Genomic DNA, 24,695 nt, shown 5'->3' on the forward strand with positions numbered 1-24,695 from the left:
CCATTGCATTGGCAAATGAGTAATTACAGCTTTAAGAGGGGCTTTAAGAAAGAATAGCATAGTCAGCCATATAGCTATTACTTTTATTACAATATTGTTGCAGTTTGGACAATCATTAATCTGGCCTTTGTGATTTAGAAAGGATGGAGACAAATTATCCTTTTAAATGTCTCGTAACTTAACAAAAAGTTTTAAATACAATGTTAGCTGAGCCATGCCAGATGTTCTACTACAGAATAGATAGGATTTATCTATCCATAGAATGGATAGGATTTATTTTTCTTTTGCCCAGTGTCATGTAATTGCAACAGTTTAATTTGATGGTTTTATACTGACCACTGACTGAAGGCAAAAAGGTTAAAATGCAAGTTTAATAGTTAACTTTTATTACTAATGCCACAAGCAAGAAAGAGTTAATGATGCCTTAAATTAGGGAATTGAGAGCTAGTGGTAACCAATGGAACTAGTTCTCACAATCTGCAGAACATTTGCAGTCTTTTACATTTACCTTGTAAAAGACACATAAGAAAATCAAGAGTGTACTTTAAATGTATCTCCCCACAACAGTGGTTTGTCTTCCAAAATATTCTGTATCTTAATGCCACAAATCTGTATGTGGAATAGTTTGATGTAATACATCTTCAGCACTCCCATTTTAAAGGATAATGATTTCCTATAGCTGAAACACAGTTGTTAATGATTAGCAAACGAAAAAGCCGATCAGTTCATCTACATGATGAGTATGGAAAACGGAGGTACAACTAATTGCCCAAATTAAGACCACAAAATAGCTATATACTTATATTTAATCTTGACCACTACTTGCATTGACAAATTTGGGTATTGCAAGGCAAAAAATCATTTTCACATTCACAAAAGTGAGACTATACCAAACCGTAAGAATAAAATCCAATTCCATGAAACAAAAGTTTTTAAAACAACCTAAAAATGAAAAGCTGGAAAAAACAGAGAGCCAAAATAATCAGAAATAGATTTCTTGCCTAAGAAATTCTGTTATGGGAACAACTATGCCAAGTTCTACTGCCTGTACTGTGGGAGTAGGTCCTTCAACCATTGTTCCCAAATGATACTGTTTCTGGCTTGAAACTTCACACTATCAGACTTGGGCCTTACCAGGACATAAAAAAAATAGAGGGAGAGAATAAAATAGACTATAATAAAATAATAACATGAAAACAAAAAACTCATCATCAAATTTAATTTGTAATGATTGTGTGAGTCCATTCCCTTGCATTACTGGTGGGACTCAGGAGGGTTACGTAAGATCCATGCAGTTCCCAGGTCTGCACAGATCTGCATGTCAAGTAAGCTGAAGGTGGAAGGTCAGGAAGGTGACAAAAGCTACTCTATGGAATAAGCTTTTGGTTAATAGTTATGATAGTCACACAGAGTTACAGTCTCTGCAGCTTAAGCACAAGCCCTTCAATTCTCCATTCCTGTCAATGCCACTGGAAAGTACAGTTCCCTACTGTGTCTTTTACTTCTGAGTACAGTTCTGCATCATAGAGAGTTCTGGTTATAACATCACAACAATCCTGTTGGATCAAGCTGCCCACAAAATCAGAGTTTCAACAAGACTCAAACATATACACCACCTCCATCGTTGCCTGATCTAAAGCAGTGTTCTCACCTGCAGTATCTAGGAATCACGTGCCTCTTGTCTAACTGATCTGGGGATAATAGCATCCTATTTCCCTCCTAAATATTGTATTTTCTCTAACAGTGGTAAGACCTTAAGTTTTGATGAAGGGATGAACGTTCTTAAATCTCTTCCCACCACAACTATACATTGTCCTCCCCTGTGGCGCCTTTGAAACAGGAAGAACTTTTGTCAGAAAGATTTAGCCATTGCCAGATTCCCCAGTGTGGTAGATCATCACTTTCTGACATTCTTTCAAGAAGGTTTTATAGCTTTTCTAGTATGCAACAAAAGTGATAGTTTCCACATTCTGATTATACAATCTTTTCACTGAGAAGCAAAGCCAGAATTTCACTGTCTGAAAGTCATTCATATTTCTGCTTTATTTTCCACAAGTTAAGAAAACACTGTCTTTTGATCACACAGACAGAATGTCCTGCTCATATCCAAAAGGTAATTAGTAAGTTTCACATTAGAGTACAGATGATACTTGCCCATTTATACAGACCAAACGAGAAGCTGGTTACTGGGGTTTTTTTGCTTACTGTTCTGTCAATCCTGCCCACAAGTAGAATACCTTTAAGCACAGGTTTTTTAACCTGTAGGTTAAACAGTCTCTGAACCAGTCTCTGCACCAGAATACAGCCACTTCATAAGTTTCCATATAAAGTATGCAACTGAAAACAGACTTCAGACATGTAGTTCCTACTGCATGAAAGATGAAGTTATCAGTGATGTGTAAAACATTCCCAAGGGAAACTTGCACATCTATTTAGACAAATTTAAGCCTCAAATATATGGAAAGATATTCAATTCCCATTTTACCCGCTAGGAATTCCTGAACCACAGGTGGTTTAGGATTTTGAAAACCTCACTGAATATCTGGCATGTTTCCTTGAAGTATGTAAAATGTCCAAATATCCGATCTTTTTCCTGTTAGACTGCACATCACGTTAGGATACAGTGAAGTCATAACTGATACTTTAAACAGATTTCTGTTTGAGAAGGCTTCTCATCTCTTGAAAACAAGCACCTCATGTTCCCAGGCTCAATTTCAGATAACCAAGTGCAAAAACCATGTTCAAGCAGATCCAGCTGCCATAAACCTACCTACCTGTCGTAGCTGCTATGCCACTGTACTCTGGGGACTGATTGCTGACAAGTGAGGGGGCAGAGGGCACTTCCACTGCAGTGGCTGATTTAGCTGGGGAGAACGGCACTGGAGAGGGAGTTGGAGGAGCTGGTTCACTCAGAATAATTTCATCTCGTATTTCTGCTGCAGAATGAGAGAAAAATCATCATAAAACACAAAGTCAAGGAACACTGAGAAACTACAAGAAAAATTAACACAAGCAGTTAAATTCTGTAGTCTGTATTTTAAGAAGTGCGTCACAGGAATCACAAATCTTTGAAAGAAAATCTTTAACATTCAGCATTACAGCCTTCAGTGTACCTTTATAAGACCTCTTAAAAGAAAGTGCTACTTTTCCTATTGTATAGATAGGAAACTTGTTCATAGACAGCTTAAGACTTATATTCCTGACATACTATTAGATACCTAAAATTAAGAGTCCAGTCTGAGTCAGGCACTCCTACTCCTTCGAGAGACATTGGAAAGAAACATGAATCTTCAGGGGATTCCACTGGCTTTTGATCATGACCTTCTTTCCTCACTGACTAAAGATGATGGCCCTCTGGATAGTTCTAGCTGCTAAAGGTATATGGAAAGTATACGAGGATAAGCAACTTGTTTGTCAAAAAGCAAGAGGCTACAGCAGGGCAATGAATTAAATCCAGGTCTTTCAACACATAGGAGATATTACCTTAATCACCAAAATGTTCTTCCTTTCATAAATCTACAGGATGACAAATTAAGCCACAGCTAAAATTGAGAATCGAACTTTCCAAAGGTGACAGATGGGTTTAACTTGCCAAAAGTAATGGGAGATGCAAGGAAGGAAGACCACTGAGGACCCCTAACTATAAGGTGGTTGGCCTGAGCAGAAGGACTAAAGGCAATCTCTGCTTGCTTCTTTCTGGCAAGACAGTGTAGAGTGGAGAAGGACTCATAATCTGCTTCTGTACATGCACTCGAACCGTGAGTCTACTAGAAATAATAGCTTTGCATTTTTACTTTGCTCACTTCTTCTATCTCCCTCTTACTTAGACTGGTACAAATTCACTGGTATCGGTGAATTTATTCAGTGTTAAACCAGGGCAAGAGTTTGAGAAAAAAACAGAAATCAAGACTGGGTCCACTGAAAAACAATGGTGGCTTAAGCAGATCAACTAAGGTAAAAGGTTCAGTACAAAAGTCTCTTACTGAAACACCAAGTATGTGTTTAGGAATGGGGTTTTGTCCTGGGTTTAGCAGTAGCAGTCATTTTTCTCCTTCTTAGTAGCTGGTGCTGTGCTGTGTTTTTGACTGTCAGCCTGGGAACAGCGCTGATAACACCGATGTTTTTAGTTGTTGCTCAGTAATGTTTACTCTGACCAAGGACTTTGTGAGTCTCATGCTCTGCCAGGGAGGAGTGGAAGCTGGGAGGAAGCAGAGACAGGACACCTGACCCAAACTAACCAAAGAGGTATTCTATACCACAGCCCGTCATGCCCACTCTATAAACTGGGGGCAGTTACCCGGAAGGGCTAGATCACTTCTTGGATCAGGCTGGATATCAGTCGGTGGGTGGGGAGCGGTTGTATTCTCTTCCCTTGTTATTTCCCTTATAATTACTATTATTGGTGGTAGCAGCAGTGGTTTGTGTTATACCTTAGTTACTGGACTGCTCTTATCTCAACCTGTGGGAGTTCTTTCAATTCTCCTCCCCATCCCTTCTGGAGCAGGGTGGGGAGGAAGAAGCAGGGGAGTGAGAGAGTTGCTGCGTAGTTCTGAGCTACCAGCTGGGCTTAAACCACCACAGGTTTCAAACATCCAGAGTTACCTCACGAAACAAGCAGACCCCTTTCAGAATGCATTAACCAGGCATGCCGCCCTCACTAATTACTTATTCCAAATAACACTGAAACTGCAAAACTGTTGCTCCTAGATAAGCCTCACAGGGTTAAATGAGGTTAAAGAAATGTCCTAACAGAAAATAGTGAATCCAGTGGAATTCAGCAAAAGATGAATAGAAGAACAAACTCACCTGTGCTTCCTTCTCCTTTCATTGCCCTCATTAGCTCATTAGCTCTCTCCTGACAATGGAGTGATTCTAGCAGGTACAATACGTAGTCATCAAACATCAAGTGAATAAGGTGAAAAGACCCTGGTAATAAAGTGAACAAACAAAAAAGCCATTGACTGTCTCAATACACTTATTAAACCAATGATTACAGTATTCAACGCAAACAGTAGAGTAGGACTGTCTCCATATACTACTGCTACTGAAGTATCTCTCTTACTCAATGTAAAAGAGGATAAAAGTAAACCTAGGGTCCATCAAACTCTTTTCACTCCTGGATTTCTACAGGCTTATATGACCAATTATTGCTGTTCAGGGTGCAAGGAGGCTGTCTAGCTGAGAAGTGGGACTTGATGGAGTTTTCTTCTCCTACATCAGCACTAAAATTTTAGACAATTACACTACAGTGAAATTGCTCCCTTTTATCTAAAGGACCAGATATAAGATTCTGACAGAAGCAGAATCCTAAACTGGCTGCCTTAGCAACATGTCCTGGCATGAATTTTCTGAACTATCTGTGTCACTGGACAAAGAAATTAGAAACCAGTCAATAAGAAGGTAGAAACATCCTTCCAGATTTCCTGATAGCATGTCTCCAGTGCATTGCATGGACCGAGACATCCATTAACTGCGAAACATAGAGGCATTAGCAGCAATTCTGGGTGTTTTAAAGGGAAAGATTTGTGACAAAGACTTCTCCTACTACACCATCTTTTCCTAATCCTCTGTTTGAATCATATCATCAGCATAAAATTTGGCCTGTTTCTGTGCTTACTTCTGAAGATGCCCTCAATATAATTTCTTAACTGCCATGACAGGAATGTGAAAAACTTAAGGACAAAAGGACTTAAAGGTTAAGTGAGGACAAAAGAAAATGTGGGTGATGGAGTAAAAAAAAGAAACTTTGAAAATTAATAGTAAAAGGATAGCTATCTGCTACAAATCCTCAAGTAAGATTTAAGTACAGATGGAGAACTTCATAATGTTGTTAGAAGAAGGACTGGGGGATGCTGTAGATTAGAGTAAGGGAAATGAAGTCTAACAGTTCACTGTAAGAACTTCTGCCCTTAGAGATTTATATCATCCTCTGATTTATATACTTCCATTGTAGAAACAGAAGTGTTACTACTATTGCACAAGGCACTGGTAAAACCTCACTTAGAATATTGCATGTAACTTCAGTCACCCATGTTCAATAGAAATCAGTACAAGTTTAAACTGGTATGGAGAAGGTTACCAGGAGGATGTGGGGAATAGATGATAGATTTTAAATGACTAAAAATGCATGGCTAGCTTCATTTTGCAGAAAGGAAGAGAGTTGTTTCTTATAATTTATAAAGAAGGATACATGTCAGGGATAGTGAAGAAATGTTTGCCCTAAAGCACACATAGCCACAAAAATAGATATGTAAGAAGAGACCATAGATGCATTTCAGAGGAAAAATAGAGGAGCAAGGCATCAGAGCCAAGACATTGTGTAATGTCCTCCTGAAAGGAATAACATTCATCTGCAGAGGAAGACTGACTAGTATTGAGATGGAATTTGGTCAGTTTATACAACAGACTCCATGACACAGAGTACCCGTAATAGCTCCAGACAGGATTTGATCATACAATTTATTCTTTTTTTTTTTAAATCGCCTGTGTTTATTTAGACTTCCATGGAATATCTAAAACATGTTCATGTAAGTCACTAAATAATTCTGGCAAGAGCAAATGCAGTCAGGTTAAAATAATAGGCAGTCCAGCAGTTAGCTTAGATCAGAGGAAGATCATCAGCTGAGAGGGAAACAGAGATTAACTACAGCCAGACCCCAGAAAAATCCAGATGTGTTCCTTTTAAAGCTCCATTACTACCATTTGACAAAAAATACTTCCATGGAAAAAGGTACAACAAGTTTCAAATTCAAATAAATTTCATGATGATCAGTTCCTTCACAGGACAGTTAGGTTTATCTTGGGATCCTAAGTTTTTATCACAAGGAAGTATAACTACCCCTACTCCAACTTCTGTACTCAAACATACTGTTGAAGGACAGAAGAAGTGGTTTGAAAGAGCTTATATCGTTACACAATTCGAGCTGCCAGTTCAGCTTTCAAAGCGACTGTGAGCACATTCTTTTTCTTTGTGACTCGGATGGTCTTTGTGTTTCATTCTCTCAATCCACGCCTGCATGGCTTCTATCATCACTTGATACGGACTGAGCAGACACACTGGGAAGTTAACATGTGCCTTTGTGTCTTGGGCAAGACAGCACAGAGAAAGGACATACAGAATTGCAACACCTTTGCTATGGGGAAGAAATCTTTAGCTGTTGTTGAACCTGAAGCATTCAGTTTTTCATTTGTTTCACGTATCTGTGCAAATCAAAATGGTAAAAGCTTCCCCTGCCTTTCTAGGGTAAATAGTGGAGATCTTCACTCAACTACTGCACAGAATTTGTTTTTAGGGACCTTTTGGACTCAATGTCTTGTTAAATAAAATCTGATTCAATTTAGCAGTGTAATAGACATAAATAACCCAATAGACCTGGCTGATCACCTTGTTACTGACTTAGGATTTCCCCAGTGGAAACTTCTATTATCAAGAATCTCTGTAAATTGCTCACTCTTCTTCTGACTACAGTTTTTCAGTGGGAAGTTTCTATTGACTTTAGTGCAGTTACTATTGATAAGTATTTGCAAGGTAAGAAAAACAGGCCTAAATGCTAGCAAACTTGAAGTGGTGGTATAAAACTCAGGGTATTTGTGTTTCTAATCAAACTCCTTTCTCAGCTTTAATTAAAAAAATAAATTAAGGAAAGTTGCTTGTGGTTTCATAAAAATATTTGGAAGTGCAAAGCCTGAACACTGCGATGCTAACAAGCAAATGACAAGAAACCGAGATTTTCTGGTTTTAAAAATGTCTTTTTGCTTTTGGGGGGGTTTAATACTTTATTTTGAAGACTTGGGGTTGGCAATACTGAATGCAGCATTTAAAAACACTCCAGTGCCCCTGTCACTCTTTTGAATTTCTCTCTTCCTCTCCTATTATTTCTCCCTCTGTGGATTTTTAAACACCGCATAGAGTTTCTGAGCCCAGATTTTGTGTGAAAGACAACAAACAAGTTGTTGGTACTGACTGAATACAATATTTTTACATTTTTAAGTGAGTGGAATGAAATGTAAGCTATAGAGTGAAACCAATATCAGGGGAAGCATTTCAGCTACACAGTGAATACCTATTCAGCACGATGCACAAGAATTTACTCTGTGTTTGCAAGCTACTGTTTTTCACTTGAAACTGGTCCTTTCAAGTATGTCTTTCAGTCCTGAAATGGACCCAGCTGTGATAGGCAAACAGTACACTTCTTCAGGAAAAGGTAAGAAGTCATTCAAGATACTGTAGCTACAGTAATAAGCAGCATTTGACTCTAATTTTCATGAGTTAAGAGAAATCATGGCAATAATTACCCAGATAATGTACAGTAAGTATCAGCAGCTATTAACAGATACAGCAATTACACGTAAGTAGCAAAACAACAGTGAGGTTTCCAGATCTGGAGAAAATCATGGGGCCTCTATTACTAATTAGTTACTTTATACACTGGATGCATTACCCAAACACTACCACCAACTGTGCCTTTGATATGCAGACAGGAAGGAGAGAGGGAGGCAGGAAGGCAGAGAGAAAAAGGGAGGGCAAGCAGGAGAGTGAGGAACTTCTTTTTCTGGCAGAGATTGTTTCAGCCTGCCTATACCACCATGCTTAAAAGCTTTGCAGGGTCAAATCCCTATGCCAGTCACCCTGTGCCAGGTATTTCATCTTCCTCCACTCAGATTTCTGTGTCAGATATTTCAAAGGTAAAAACATACTGTCCTGTATATAATAAAGAATCCATCATTTAACACATTATTTTACTTAAAACAACACCAACCCAAAACTACACTGCGAGCATCTGAGTCTCTATATTGCCTGAAGTGGAAAAAAGTCATTAAAACTGAGTCCACTGAAACAGTCTTCAATGCAGTAAAAATGCAAAACTTTTTATCTAAGTTAACAACAAAGATATATAGATGTAAATATTCAGAATAGTGAAACAAGTCTTTCTCTCCATAGAGTTCACTTAAATGCTCACTTCTAGCTGAAAAGCTAGAAGGAACTGTGTTATATTAAGCACAGAAGAGTTTCTGCCATCTGTCTCTGACCTGTTGATGTGCAGGGGTTATCCTTTTAGAACCTGCACAACTCTAATTCCTGAACAATATGCCAAATGTCCTTGCAGTGAATGAGTAGCATCATTAATACAAATTATAAATGTGTGCCTGAGGCTAAATAACTTTTTGGGGAAAGAAGGTAGGAATAGCCCAGGCTTTTGCCTGATAGGATGAGGATAGAGTTTTGATATCACTCTCACCTTTGAAAACCTGAAGGCTCAGATCTCCTCCCTACCTCTGCTGGCATTACACCTGAGCAGGGAAAACTGCACCCTGTATAAGTAAGGGCTCTCACATTGCCTCCCAGGGAAAGCCCACCTAGCAGGCTGCAGACCTCTGCAGCTCAACATGTGGGTACGTGGTTTGTACAAAGGGAAATAGTTTCAACAGAAAAGATGAGAAAACCCTCCCACAGGACAAAGCCTTTAGCCTTTTGGTTAGAGATCTTGTTCTGACAATGGTCAACACTCCTTCAAGACTGCTGAGGCTGGCAGCTCTCATCTATGCACCAAAATGTGGCAAATGCACAAGAATTCTCTTTGATTTTACTTTTTTTAAAATAAAGATTTTTGAATTTGATGAAAATCCCAAACTGAGCTTCACACCGAAGATGATTTTTTTTTAACTCTTGCTTTGCCTACCAAATTGAAAATAAATTATTGATCCAGTTCTAATTATAACACCACATACCCATGAATAAGATATCAGCTATGACCAGTACATAATTTCCCTGTGGTTACATATAAAAATATCAAATTCATGTTCAAACTTGTGGGTCCATATAAGGTGGAGGTTCATGCAGTTGTACACACAGATATACCCAGTGAACCAAAAAGGAAAGATACCCCACATAAGTTCTACATACTTAGCCAGGCACTTAAAGTTCTCAAAACTGAGAAATTCATGAGTCAAATTTATAATAGAGGAAATAGGTAAGTTATTTTTGTAGATCTGATATATTATATGCTAGTGGGTTCCAAACTCAAGCCAACAAATAATTCTCAATCTTCTCATTTACTCGCTATGTGGCAAGTTCATGAATGTTTCCATTAATAAGTAAGGAATCACAGCTGAGGATCACTGTGCAGACCATCCAGACAAGTGGTGGTCTAATAGCTATTTGGGGAATCCCTGTTTGATTACAGATGTTTTGGTGATTGGTGCTCTGAAACAAAGAATGTTTGATTAGGTTACAAACATATCCTGCACTGAAATAAAAATAATGTTGTAATGTGCAATTCAGTAGCAATAAGGTATCCTTAGGGGCAGTTTAACGTCTGCATTTCATGACTTGTAATGCTGTAACCTCAACACTGCACTAATGCAGGATGTGTTTTCATTTGTTGAGTAGCACTGTGTTTTACAGGTTGTGATTATGTCTGCAGAGAGAAGTGTAGCAACCCAAAGTGCTATGAAACAGCATTCAGCATTTACCCAATACTCATGCAAAGTTTTTTTTGGACACTGAGGGAAAGTATACTGTTAAGCCTTACCACCTACCTTTATGCCCTCAACAAAAGAAAAGCTGCAGCACCTCAAAGAGAAAATGAGCCCTAGAGGAGGGGAAAATTAGATGTGACCAGGGTATTAGTGCTGAAAGCACAAGTTAGCAGATGGAAATTGTGACCATCTTGGGAGCTCTCACTATCCTGATGTCTAAGGGTGACTCACTAAGACCTGCTTGGAAAACTTACAATGGGAAGCCAGCAAAAGTAATTTCAGATTAAAACATAAATACAGTTCATACTCTGCCTATCTCTGCTGGTATCTGAATTTATGCTAGTAGATGGTTCTAAAATCATAAAGGTTATAAAAGCTCAATGGGGAGAAAACCTTGCCGTTGTTCAATGCAGTGCCTTTCTAAATTCATTCATTATTAATCTTTTACTAACAGATTGGGACAAATGTACATTTATAGAAACCATCCCTCATGCAAAATCTGGTCCCAAGTGACTGCAAATGCTCACACTCATGACACAGCAATCCCTTTTCAATTATCACTGCTTTCAATGAATTTAATCTGAACTGTTTGTATCCTAGGATTCAAGACAAAGCCCCTGTTGAAACTGTGTAGAAAAGTAACATGCTTTTTGATGTAAAAAGTAAAAGTCTGTTTTTTCACCCTGACTGTATTCTAATAGGATGGAAAAGAATGTGTCCAGGGTATAGAAACACACTTGTTTTGCACATACTAGTTTAAAATGCTATGTCCTTTAAAAGCAGAGCTGACAAAATGGTTCACTGAAGAGCTTTTCATCCACTTCAGGGCAAAGTCATCTCTTCAGGCACAACACATGGTCAAAGTGGTTTGGGTTTGGGTTCGCTTTGAACTGAAATGCGTTAGGGAAGGCTCCGGTAATCAATTCCTTCAGCTGACCTGTAGCTGATAACTCCAGCTACTAGCTAACAACAAACAAAAGGAATGTTTTCAGCTCCCCTGGCTAGATCTTGAAGACAGACACCTCTCTGAGCATTATTTCCAAATGTCACTAGCCCCAGTTCTTCTTCTTAATAGAGCCCTGGGCATGTGAAAACTGGTTATGCTTTCACTTAAACTGTACATTACAAGCCAGGATGCAGATTTCCTGACTGCGACATACAATTATTACAACAAAATCAAAGTACCAAAGCTGGGTGCACTGTGCAAAGTCATGTCCCGAATCACGCGAGTGCCAAAACAGGACCACATCAGAAGGAACTGCTGAGCTACTTTCTTCAAAGAGCCTTGTCTTTTGGCAGCTACCTGCAAGGAAACAGATGTATCTGTCAAAGAGAAACTTTTATTTCTACCACCTAATGCAGATGAATGATTCACATATCCATCTTTTTTTTTATATACAGAAAAACTACTTACCATTATCTTTGTATTAAAATAAACACTAAAAATTAAAAACCAAAACAACCTTAGACAGAAAAGCATCTTGTAACCATATACTGCCTTCAGAAATTGTAAGTATTATTCAACACCAAGACTGAATCTCCCTTCTAAAAGATGAAGGAACTGCCAAAACATTGCTCTGACCTTCAACTTAATTACTTACATGTTCATTCTTACTTCCTGGTCAAGGAAGCAATTTAGAAACAATAATGCTTGATCCACAATGAAAATTTATACTTACATTGCAACTAAAGTTTACTACTGAATATAATTTTTTTATCCCTCCATGATTTTCATGAATTCCCATGTTCATTTTACTATGAAAAACACTTTCCAGAAAGCACACATTAGGCATTAACTCTAAAAAAATATAAATTACTATACTATATGTGAGATAAAGAATTAGGTTCGTCCAATCAGCTAACAAAATCCATGTGAAGTTATTCATGAAAATTAACAGTTACGGTCTGAATTTCAAATTGCATTCTACTGACTAGAAGGAAAGTTCCCCCAAACAATCAAAGTATTTCAAGTAATGTGGAGAAGTATCTGTTGTTTTCTGTATGGATCTTTTGCACAGAGAGAGGCAGTGAGGTTTTTTGGTTTGGTTGGTTGTTACTTCTTAGCTCTAACAACTGGTATGAAGAGTTGAAATTCTCATAGAACATCCTAATACAAAGTATAGTTAGTGACAGAAGTTAAAAATAGCTGGTCATACAGTTATATCTTCCTTTGGGGACAGAATAGACAAAACAGAATAAAGCAGAATCATGACTGTGAGCAGTTCTCCATGAAAACTGGTGAGATGTTACTCACTGTTGCTTTACTCCTCCTTATTACCAGTGCCTGGCTCTTTTTTTTTTTTTTTTTTTTACTTCTTTTTCTGCTAAAAATCTATGACTTGCATAGAGCTCAAAATGCGCATAAATGACTGCGGTCCTTACTCCTGCTTACCAACCTTTACAACACATCTGTCCACCATGGAATCCAGCCACTCGATGTACGACTCAATGGGGGACTGCTCCTCCAGAAGGTGATCAAACTCCTGATACACTGGCAGACAAAAAATAGCCCACCTCAGTACTTGGATTCCATTTTGAACAAAAGAGAAACAAATCACCAAAGAGCTGCTGATAACATCACAAGTTTGCTGTGGTTTTCATAATGCATTGCTCAACTACAACAAATATATCTTTCTTGGTGCTGACCCAGTAAGTTTGCTCAGTCTCCTATCTCATTTCCAGTGAAAGTGATGGAGTCATTGGATGTGGCATTTTAACGTGAGCAAGTCACAACCCACTGTTTAAAGTTAAGCTTTTGATTTAAGTTTCAGCTGTCCAGTGTGCCCGGAAGTGAAACGTTTATGGTATTCCCTATGAAGAGTGCGAATCTAGACCTTGACCCTGGTGGTGAAAAAAGGTCATGCATGAAATTGATTTAGAAATGCATAAAGAATCTTCTAAGCATCAAGTGGATGAGTATTGTTGATAGGGCTCACATCTGTATAATGCTTTAGTTGCAAAAATGTGACAACTGCTGCAAATCATTTATTTGCAATGGCAGACACACACACACACACAGAATTTCCATAAACTTCTACTTCTTCAAAACAAATTGCTACCAATGCACAAATGCTATACTTAATTCATCAAGAAGAGTTTTCAAAAGCAACCTGTGTACTTTTAAACCTCTCCTAAGTATACATGTTCATATTTTAATACAGAAGTTTAAAACAACCAAGTCATTCAACTGCAGATCTCAAAACTGCAGGGCTCTAGTTGATTCTCATAGAATCAATAGCTGGAAGACGAAGATTCATGTGCTTTGGCATCTTAAGAAATTATTCTTCAATTCAGCTAAAATAAAAGACCCAGTAAGTCAAGAAGAAAGATACTTTTCTACCTGCTGTGTTACAGGATGATCTCAATCTGCTATGCCTTTCCATTTATGTTTGGTTATAAATAACAAGAAGAAGGAATTTCCCACCATAGGAAAGACAGCGAGGGAGGTGGAGAAGGCAAAGCTTAGAAATAATAGCTGGAGAAACGAGCCATAGGGGCTGACAATAATGCAAAGAACAAGCTCCCTGGTCTCTAAGTTGGATCAGCAAGATGAACAGGAATGCATTTGCTTCACACCTGATTTCATTAACTCAGGCTTGCAAAAAGGCTGGATGTCAGAAACGCTAGCTGTGGAAAAAGGAAAGAAGGAAAGGAGGAAGAAGGAAAATAGTGATGTTTAGGCCATCTTTATCTTGTTTCATTGTTTTATTGAATAGGCAACCTCCCTTTATTCAGAACAGGATCACAGAGAAACCTAAATGTTGTCTCCATACCTGAATATTTACCTGAAAAAAACCCTTTCCTGATACAGCAAATTAAGTAATTCATATGCTGTACGAAGAGGGAAACAAGAGTGGAAGAACAATTCAGTTTCCTGCTTTGCTGCTGAAGAAATGCAGCTGTGTGCAATGACCTATTTGAGAAAAGTAACTATTTAGCCTTTAGTGACTGTTAAAAATGCCTCAACAGGATCTGAGAAAGGAAGGAAAGACGAAGCCATGTCAGAGACAGCTACCATACTAGAGCAGGAAAGAGGTTCTCCTATAGCCAGTGATTTTACTCTGTTTCTCTCAAAGCTTGCTTGTAAGCTTATAAACATGTTTTTCCAGTTACAGTAGCTGGAAATTGTACTTTCATGATTATTAACACCAATAATGTGAAACCAGGCCTTAACTCCATATCATAGGAGTCATACAGAATATGATCTTTGAAAAGATCTTTGTTTATTCTACTAATAAACATCAAAGAGATGGGGGAAAAACCATCTAAGTTCTAGAATAATCTCTCTGTATATCTGCACTCCTCAGTGGAATCCCGTCTCATGGTGAACATTCCTATTTGGTTACCATTTCTAAGCAATCGCTTATACAGGCCTAAAATATGGCAAAACATGTCCAAATCCATTAGCATTCAGGAAGGTTCTATTTCAATTTATTACACTTAAGTTTGTACTTAAATAGTTAGAACATATACAAAAAGCTTTCCTACAAATTAAGTATTTTCTGAACAAAGTGGAAACTGTTGCTGTTACTAGGGATAACTTTAAGAACTCTCTTCATCAGTAGGAGGATGTTGGGTAGATACTGAAAATGTAACAGATATCTGAAGGATGCACACAGCTTCTGGACTCCAGTCTTACTATATGCTACCTGTTACCACATCAAGTTTCCATCTCCTCAGAAGGTGAGAAAGCCACATCAGGAAATGAATCAAGGATTAAGAATGAGAGGAAAGAGTACGAAGCATCTCTTGCTGGAAAACAGAAGTAACAGAGAATACACCACCAGTCCCTAAACTGAGGAGAAGACTTCTAGTATTAGCATAGCGGGATAAGTGCCAAAGTCAGCCTTGCAAGGTACAGTGTACATGTGAAGGTGTCACCCTTCCTCTTCCCAGCCACTCGCTGAAAGTGTTGCCCTCTTTGGCAAACCTACCCTTTCAAGGCTCCCACAAGTGGTTGCCCAGGTTGATCCACATTAAGGCTGGTTCTGCATAAAAGAAGACTGGGCCTCCTCTGGTGAGAAGTAACAATACAACAGATGGGTTCAGAGGGAAGTGAGGTTATGAATGATACTAAAGACAAAGCTGATCAACTCTGGTACCTCAGAGGGACAAATTCAGTGTGCTTTGGGTTACACCTAAGCTTGCAACCCCACACACTTGCTGGACAGTGCAATTTAAATTTTATACTTGCAAAAGACCTTTGACTCTAAAACCAATTTGCCAGCATCTCCAAAGTCACTTTTCAGTTCATGCCCTTCACTTTACTAGGTAGACTAAATCAGCCAGTGAGCTTGCTTGATATGGGACTTCTGCTTACTCATATAAGTTCAGGGTGAAAGCACCCCATCAAATGAACTTGCTTATGAAAATACACATGGACCTTCTCATAAGTAAAATTTACAAATATACAGTGTCAAAGCCATTAAAAAGGCAACTCTCCTGCAGTTCTACAGCAAAAGAGATCAAAATTCATCAAATTTAATGCTTTAACTATAGATTTAGTTTGCTCAGGTTTATGGAAAGAAAGTCTTCCTGAATCTGGGTGCAAGTCTTATGCCATTGGGTGTTCTGGATACTAGAAAAAAACTCATTAATGGAAGAGTACCCAGATATATGCCCCAAAATATAAGACCTTGACAGGGCTTTCCCATACACTTTGATAAATATCTCTCTCTTTACCTTGAGAGTCAAAGCAAACCAATGGCTGCAGAAACAAGTGTTACTTTCATTGAGCTTTGTTTCCAGGAGGAAACCAAGTTCACCTGGCTTTATTTGAGGGTTCTGCTCTTACATTGTATTATGAGTTTTCTGTGTTCCTCCCGTGAGTCCTCCATAGTGTAGAGGGTTTGTTTGGTAATGCTATTCAGATCCACATTCCTCCAGTCCTCCAGCATTTGAAATGTGATGTCTGCACTGTGGATCACTGTTCTTGATGCCTGTAATCCAATCCAATCAATTCATTAGTTCATGGTTTATTAGGTTAAAAATAGACTTTATCCCCTTTTACGCTTCCTTAGCTAGGCTCACTGAGTTGATTCTCCTCATGGACACCCACCTGCCAACTTGATGTCTTATGGACATTACAAGGCCCTCTAACCACAGAGAACTAACTCCCAAGTAATTTTGCCAACTAAAATCATGTGCACGTATTGCATCCACCACAAACCCTGATGAACAACTCTAATCTGGTGATGCTGTTGCTAGTCTTCTCAGTTTCTAATAGCTCTGCTATTTCTTTACCAGCTTCAGTTCAAAACCAAAAAGCAACAAGAAAAATCAAGATGCAAACAAATCAACCCCCCTCAGTTTTGCACCCTCCCTTCTCCCAAACTATGAAGGCTCTTATTCTTCCCTCAGTCACATGCAAAGGTTAAAGCTCATTTGTCCCTGCACCATATCTGCTTCTTAGTTGGCTGAGATGCAGATCCACTGCTGACAGTGGGGAGGATGGACTGAGACACAAAGTCATGGTCATATAACATATACCAGATCTCTGGAAGTTAAGCAGAGATGACAATCCACACCAAGGTTATCAGCCTCCCCAAGGAAGTGATGCATTTGAATAGTCCTTCATGTAAGTAAACTGTTTCATCCCAGATGTGATTGAAGACAGTTGTGGTCTCTGTGTCTTGATTTCCTCTGAATCCCTATGGACCTCCAAAGCTCAGTGATGGTCCACTACATCTGGGGAAAGGTAGCGCTGGTATCACTGCCTTCACCACTAAAATAATGGAGGAAGACATCTAGACATCCTTGCAGGAGTGTTTTTCCCTCAGAGCTTCTTCCTGTGGACTTCACCACTCACAGGGGTGTTGGATACACCTTCCAAAAGTGGAGCTTTCAGTGTGACAAAGAAATCAAACTGCCTGCTCCAATACACGGGTAAAACATTCATTAACTGAATACGTTCTTCCCCTTTTTATACTACACAGAATTTGGCCTCATGACTTTTTGATAGGCAATTGTGATCTAAACTAATTGATGACAAACAAACACTGAAGAGTAGGTTTTATATTCACTTGCTATGATTGCAAGACTATTTCTGTTTAAAACCTCAGCAGTTCAACTGTTTGGGTTTTTACTAATTTGCATGATTTATAATATACAATTAGCCTAGGAATTTCTTGTCAGGCATATAGAAATTTTTCTTACTTTGCAGTTGACCTACTAATAATACTACCTGCTCTGAAATCAAATGAATGTTTTTCATTTATTGCCTGGAAATGAACCATCTATTCAAATCAAATAGTGATCTTTTTTCATAAAAGTACCCTGCTGAATTTAATAATCAGGGGTTGCCGGTTGTCTAGAAAAGTATTTTGGGCTGATTACTTCTTGACTTTGTAAAGGCGGTCACAATAAATATTGGGGACAGACTGCTAAACGTGATCTCTTCCTCTCTGAGTAAAGTCCAGCCTACCAATTAATAAAATTATTTCAAAAGTCAGTAAAAATGGCATTCAGCAAACTTAAGTAACTGAAATATTTACTTGGCAGAGATGATTTAGCGATGTCTGACGACGGAGTATTTGTGAGAATCTTCTGGACACTGCAGGAAAAAAGAGATGCATGTTTACACACTGTGCTAAATAAAGAAAAGTACTTCTGAAATTACTGAATTAAAACAAGGACCAGAAAAATCTACTCAGTTTCTTGCATACAATTACAACCACGTGAAGTTCATTCAAATAGCCCAGATTTAATCGTGTTTAAACCTTGACCTAAAGCCTTAAATCTGGATGTTCAATCACTTTTACAGAGGCATATTACAGCAATGATTTATAGATGCTGTGAATAATGAGGTGACAAGAGAAATGTAGAGAACAATGGAAGAGCTTTGCTTGTTCAGCATAGCAAATTTTCTCTTGATACACAAAGGAACTGAAGGCCAGAGAGAGCTATGTAATAGAAAGAAAAATGTTGGTGCAAGAACAAGTGGGCATAAAATAATGATAGATACATTATGTGTGGAAATTAGAAAAGATTTCCAAGTGTTAATGCAAACAAGTTTTGGAAGGGTCTTTTGGCTAGACTAGGAGGAGCTAAAATCTGATAAAGTTTCAAGTAGAATTTGATCAGAGTTTCTAAAAGAGATTACATGACATACTAATGCGCTAAGGGGTAAGAAGCCCACAATGTACTTGCTAGTTGATGCTCTTATTTTAGCTCTTTCCAAGTGATAAGGACCTTGCATTAAGATGATTTTCTAAGCTTGGAAAATGAACTTATAATGTTGTGTTGTACATCTTTTGTCTGAAATCTGTGACTCGGGAAATGCAAACATGACCAAGGTTTGCAGTTACTCCTGTCAGTACCTCCACTGGCTGGCTGCACTATCACACATTCTGATGAGGAAGGATCAATTGCAGAAGGTAGGATGCACTCAAGTTTTCAATAATATTAAAACCACCTAAGACTTTCAGATCTATCCAAACAAGCCTTAGACATAGCCACAGAGTAGGTTTTCCCTCTGTACTCTACACAGAGGAAGTTAAGGCGTAGAGATTGAGAATGACTAGAAAGCGCGTAGTCAATCTCTCTCTCCCTATCAGATTGGAAAAGATATTGCTGTTTCAGATTCTCAATATTTTTGAGTTGACCAAGATGTGATAAAGCATATTCTCAGTTCTTTGCGTAGCTTTTAAAATAAATTAGTAAACAGTGCCAAAAAACCCTAAAATTAGTTGTTCCAACTTACAATCTGACTGTTCTCAGTAAAATATACACCTAATTTTCCACGCTGATCAAAACAGTTAATCCTTCTCCTAAATTAGTTTTTTTTTTTTCCCCTTTAACTTTGTGGTGTGGAATTTAGTGCTCATGAAAGGCAAAGAATTGAGAGCCGTGAAATAAAGCAGGCTTCATCAATAGGTGATGTGCACTGCAGGCATCTACAAAGCACGTCTGAAAAGGACTAGTGCCCTTTCCTGTGGTGACAGGGTAATTTGATCTCCTTCATTTTTAACTCTGGCACTTTTTTGAGTAAGGGCCTCAAGCTGTATTCAAATTGTGCTAGCCTAAAGGTTTGTTTAATAATTTTCTGTGCCTAATATCATCACTAATGCTTACTTACTATCAACAAAATTCTTATCAGAATCCACAAGAAAGAAAAAGCAAATCATCTCTTTTTGAGCAGTGTCTCATTCCACTGAATGAAACTGGTTCTCATGAACAAGTGGAGACTGTAAGTGAATACAAGATTTATAATACTGACAGGTTTTAATGCCTAAAAAGAACACTAGTCTCGCTTCCAATTAATTTGCAATCAATGAGCACTGTGTACATCTCACGTTAATAGGAGAAAGACTGCATAATACATACATTCAAATTTGATGTTTCGTAGGTTTTCTGGTAAATCGTGGAGAGCTACTTTCAGCCACTCATCCAGTTGCTTTGCAAACTTCCGGATCACCTGTGTCAAACTGAAAAATCACTACATCAAAGCAGGTTTACTCTGTGCTTTATGCTATAAAATCTGCGAACATGTGAACGCTATGAGTCAGCTATTTACAACTCACTATTATGCAGTTACTTATGTATTTTGGTTTGTAGGCATGAAGAAAAACTTCTGAAAACATTTGCAGGAAAAGGAAAATATGTTCAAAACCTCACAAAGAATGACATTCTCTGTACTGCATTGCTTTGATGCTTACAAACAATATTCTTCCCTTGAAATAAAATCATTCCCATGCTATACAAACATAAAGACATAAAGTCACAACTGTTTAAAGAAGGCAATAGATCAAGGTTTAGGTTTCAGCTCATCTGTGCCCACATTTATATGGATGCACACAGGGATGTACAAGTGAAGCAACAACCAGCTATGCTGGAGGCTGGGGCCAGTGAGTGGGTGATGATGATAGGGAGGAATTTCCAGGCCGAGCCCACACAGATAGGGGCAGTGGGGATGGAACAGGACTTGCCTGCTTAACTCTGCACAGGACAGGAAGTCTCTCAGGCAAGTGAGATTTCTCTCTTCTTCCTTACTAACCTGCCCTGACGGCTCCATCATTTCCTGCTAAACTTTACAGGCTGCTCATTCTGCCCTTCTTGGAATTACTTGGTATAAAACGACAGTGTCCAAGAACAGTTGCAGGGTGTTGTGCAGGGGACCCTAACACTTGGTTGTGCCAGGCTGAGCTGCACTGCCTGTAGCAATACTAGAGATACACAAGTAAGAGGGGAAAAATGCAAGGAACTTTGCCTTTCAGCCATGCAGCTTTTTCTGTTTGTACACCTAAGGCGCTGCACAGAGAACAGAGCTGGTAAAATAAACATGGCCATAGGACTGCTGTGCTCTATGCAGACACTTTAAGAGGACAGGGGATGGATGACAACTGCTGCACCCACTAAAAAGCGGCTTTTCTGGGCAGCCAATATTTGTTCCCAGGAAGACCCTCAGAGGATTCTGGCTGAGTCAGCAAGATTTACTTCAGGAGTTTCCATTGCAATGAGACCCTTCTTCACCCCCTCCAGTGCAGGCTATGGCTTAATAGCCACAATCTGGCCCTTTATATGCATTACAAAAGTCTATATTCACACTCAAGTCTCTCCTTATTTGCTATGAAAGAACTAAGCAGCTTGAGAAAAGGACTGCTGTTCTGTTTAATCCTTCCAGTGAAATAGATTTTGGGGGGGGCGTGAGGTGCAAAGCTTGTAAAAATGTACATGTCTTATCAAGGAAAGCACATGCTTATAACAGGTTTCTTGTGGAAAAAAAACACTTTGCCTGTACTTTAGCTGTCACGCAGTGCACATAGAAGAGCAGAACAACATCTTGAAAACATTCGCCATGATTAGGGACACCTTTAAAAACTTGAGGGCCAAATACACAGCACCATTAGGAAACTCCTGGAGCAATATTGCTAATAAATTACTCAACCTCAGGAACACATCAGTCCAATAATACTAATGGTGTTCACATGCATTTAGAGAAATGTCGGTTTCCTTATGCTCATATTAGGAAAACCAAAGGATAAAAAAGGTTGACTGCGCTCAGTGATTACACTTTTTGCTATGAACTGTTGATCTCTGTTCTGCTTTACCAATATAAACAAGAATCCTTGGACTCACATGAGCTCCAGGTAGGAAGAGAACAGCTGAGATCTGCCATATGGATTGAAAAAGTGAATTTAGCTTTGAAACGAAAGAGGCAAATGCTTGCCAATATTATTAAAGTGATTCTAAAATAAACACACATCTCTTCTTCATAGGGTAGTATTTAAGTTAAACCAACTTGTCCAAAAGTTCACAAGCATGATGTTCTTGTTTTATACTCCTAGCAAGCAGAATAACAATAGGGTTCCAAGAGCGCATACAGAGACAAATGCTTAGGTTGCAGTGCCTAAATATTCATGTAAGTATTAACAAAAGGAGCAGCCAGGCCAGCTCCTCTTGTCACTGTAATTCAGGATACTGCTATGTTGTTATCCCAGAGTAGCAGAACAATGTCTGAGTGTTCAGAAGACAGCATGGCACTCTGCAGCCTGCAGACTTCTGATGTTCCCTGGAAGCTGGGATACAACTATTAACTTGATGTTACAAACCAAGAAGAAGGTAGTATCCTTTATCAGACAAAAATTAACAAGTTTTTCATAATACAAATCTTGTTAAAATCTGAACTTTTCTTCAGGATCACATCAGGTCTTCAACTCCTTTGAACTGACACTGTGAATTAAACTCAGGAAACTGGTGGCAGCAAGCAGCTTTATGAGAAGTGGTGCCATTCTAGAGGAAAAGACATGCAGCAAAGACAGCTGAGCTAAAACGTGGTCAGTGCTGCTAGCTATACTGACCTGTCAGGTAATGCTTGTAGTACAGTTGGCATCAAAACTCCAGAAATTGCTTTGTACAGAATTGAATCACAAACTCCCACTATATTCACTACAGTTGAAGAACCCAATACAGGCAGCATATGAGGAGGCATCCCTTGCCAAAAGTGCAGAAGAAAACTTTGAACCTGCAATCACGAGAAGAAGCAGGGATGTTTAAATTAAGATAATCAAAGGACACAAATACCATTTTCTTTAAACAATCCTGCTTACATAGCATTTGTTTCAACCCCAGCTGTGGACTGATGGTGTATAACACAGGCAAGGCATATTCCTTAACTAGACAGGCTTATACTGTAACGCAGCACAGAATGGGATAACCAGCCAAAGGGTGAGGAGACACTCTGAGTTGGTGCCAGGGTGTCTTTGTGCTACTACAGGAGAGAGACCCATGAGAACCACCGTATTTTTACCTTCCATCAGTGGCTGGTGAGTGTAACTCTTTGGCTTCCACATGTCAAGCCTTTTTCTCTCTCTGTGCTCTCTGTCCCTGTATACAAAGGAATGCAATCTAGGACTTGGTGTAAGAAGGGAGAGAAGGATAGCACATGGCTTACAGAGGTAAATATACCATTTTCTGTCTTTGTTTTGGAAAGAAACACTACACTTTTGGATTTTTTGTTTCCTCCATTATGAAGGAAAGAGGAGAAAGAATGGAGAGAGACAAAAAAGAAAATGGGGAGGAGATTTCAGACACAGCAAAATATACCTCTGAAAATTTTCATTTAGGAAATAAAGGTATTAGTCAGTGAATGATATGGTCAGTTCTAGAGGAGTCAGAACACTGACATTCATATATGATAACCTTCTGCATGCAGTCTGTGCTGAAATGAGTAATCAAACCAGCTGTAGTAAAGAATATTTGCCATTCATATATTGTTGCTGCTCATCTCTTTCCCCAACATTGATCCTGACTCATTCCCTAATAAAATATAACATCCTGCTTTTAAGAAAGTATTCTGACTCTCATCCAGCAACATTTCCTAAACATGCGTCATGCATTTCTCACATGGAAACATCTAGACTGGGTACAATGACTTAAAGTACCCTCAGCTTTAAAGAGAAAGAGCATGAGAATTAAACATTGAAAGGAAAAAAGCAGGGGATTTTTGCCATTGTTCAGGAGGCAGAATCAAAAGACCCATTTCCTTAGTTTTGTTTTTTTCTTTCCAGGACCTGGATGTCATATTTGAATCAGGCCCTCAGCATCTCTACAGATTTCTTTTCCTGAACTAGAGGCCTTCTCCACATGTAATCTAAACCTGCTTGCATTCCAGTGATATTTTATTTTTCAGCTCTAATTGCATGCACTGCCAGAAAACCCTCAAAGTCAGTTAAATATGTAGCAGGTACAAACCTTATCCATTTCTAATGAATGGTATCAAATGCTGAGCTGCTGGATGGTATGAGTGGATGGATGAGCTAATGGATGGTATGAACTGCTGTGTGTGTCTTCCTAGCTGCACTTACCCAGAGCTGAGCAATCAGAGACTTCAGTACAGTTTTCTGGGATATCTGGGATTCTGTAGGCACCCCACCACCCTGCACCATTGTTAATAGACCAGCAGAGCACCTGCCCTGGGTTTGTGTTGAACAGAGCTCAGCCCCAACTCAAAGCTTAGAAAAGTGGCCATGGACATACTTCTTGAGTTGTGAGAACTGGATTGTCCAGCATCTTATAAGGGAATATTGCTACCTTAATCTGGCTGGAGAATGAAGAAACAAAAACATTCCCGTTGCTTTCTTTCCTCTAACTTGCACAGTGTTACGAGATTTAACATTATTGGTCACTTTACGTACTCAAGTATAGCCATTGTTCATTACTCATGAAAAGGATATTTCACCACAAAACCATAAGTTTGTAATATCATATTCAAAATAAGCTCTCAGATCCGTTAATACCTTACATATCATTAAACTACAACTTTAGTTTCTAACCATACCTCATCAAAGTTTGCTCTTATTACAGTGTCTAGTATTCTTTGACAGTGAGTTCTATACATCATAATAAAGGTAGAAACCTGAAAAAGAATGAGAGGGAGACACAAAAAAGATCATTCTACTTTAAGAAATCTGCTTTTAAAAATATCAGAATATAGAGAACAAAAAAACCAAGTTTTTTCTTATCTTACCTATGCACAATTGCAAAAAAAAAAAAAAAAAGAAATCGGTTAAAGTCTAGTTAGATTAGCTTTAAGATGAGTTTTCCTCTTAAAAGTAAATTCTCCCTTTGAATTCATGGATTTTTCTATGTCAATGGAAATTCTTCAAATATAAGAGGAGCAAAAAGCTTCAGTGAGATCAAAGACGAGAATGTGGCCCTAATTAGGACATAAAGAACTATAAAACCCTATTCCTTTGTCCACTTTACATTGATACTAC

At 38.6% G+C, this 24,695-nt stretch overlaps 1 protein-coding gene across 3 annotated transcripts in view; it reads right to left on the minus strand.

The window, feature by feature from the left end:
- RFX4 (regulatory factor X4) overlaps nt 1-24,695 on the minus strand; it is a 93,177-nt gene that overhangs the window by 18,727 nt on the left and 49,755 nt on the right. For 2 of the 3 annotated variants that reach the window (XM_061371830.1, XM_061371832.1), the window contains exons 7-15: nt 24,257-24,334; nt 22,278-22,441; nt 19,804-19,904; nt 17,973-18,031; nt 16,274-16,418; nt 12,876-12,970; nt 11,665-11,782; nt 4,807-4,926; nt 2,775-2,936 (exon numbers count right to left, since the gene is read on the minus strand). In XM_061371830.1, the coding sequence (XP_061227814.1) occupies nt 2,775-2,936; nt 4,807-4,926; nt 11,665-11,782; nt 12,876-12,970; nt 16,274-16,418; nt 17,973-18,031; nt 19,804-19,904; nt 22,278-22,441; nt 24,257-24,334 (1,042 nt within the window). The remainder of the gene's footprint in view (nt 1-2,774; nt 2,937-4,806; nt 4,927-11,664; nt 11,783-12,875; nt 12,971-16,273; nt 16,419-17,972; nt 18,032-19,803; nt 19,905-22,277; nt 22,442-24,256; nt 24,335-24,695) is intronic. The other variant, XM_061371831.1, reaches the window with a different exon arrangement.

This window comes from Neopsephotus bourkii, unplaced genomic scaffold (genome assembly GCF_033783945.1).
Source record: "Neopsephotus bourkii isolate Nb327-2 ecotype Australia unplaced genomic scaffold, CSIRO-AGI_Nbou_v1 NB_1589, whole genome shotgun sequence".
Taxonomy (NCBI): Eukaryota; Metazoa; Chordata; class Aves; order Psittaciformes; family Psittacidae; genus Neopsephotus; species Neopsephotus bourkii.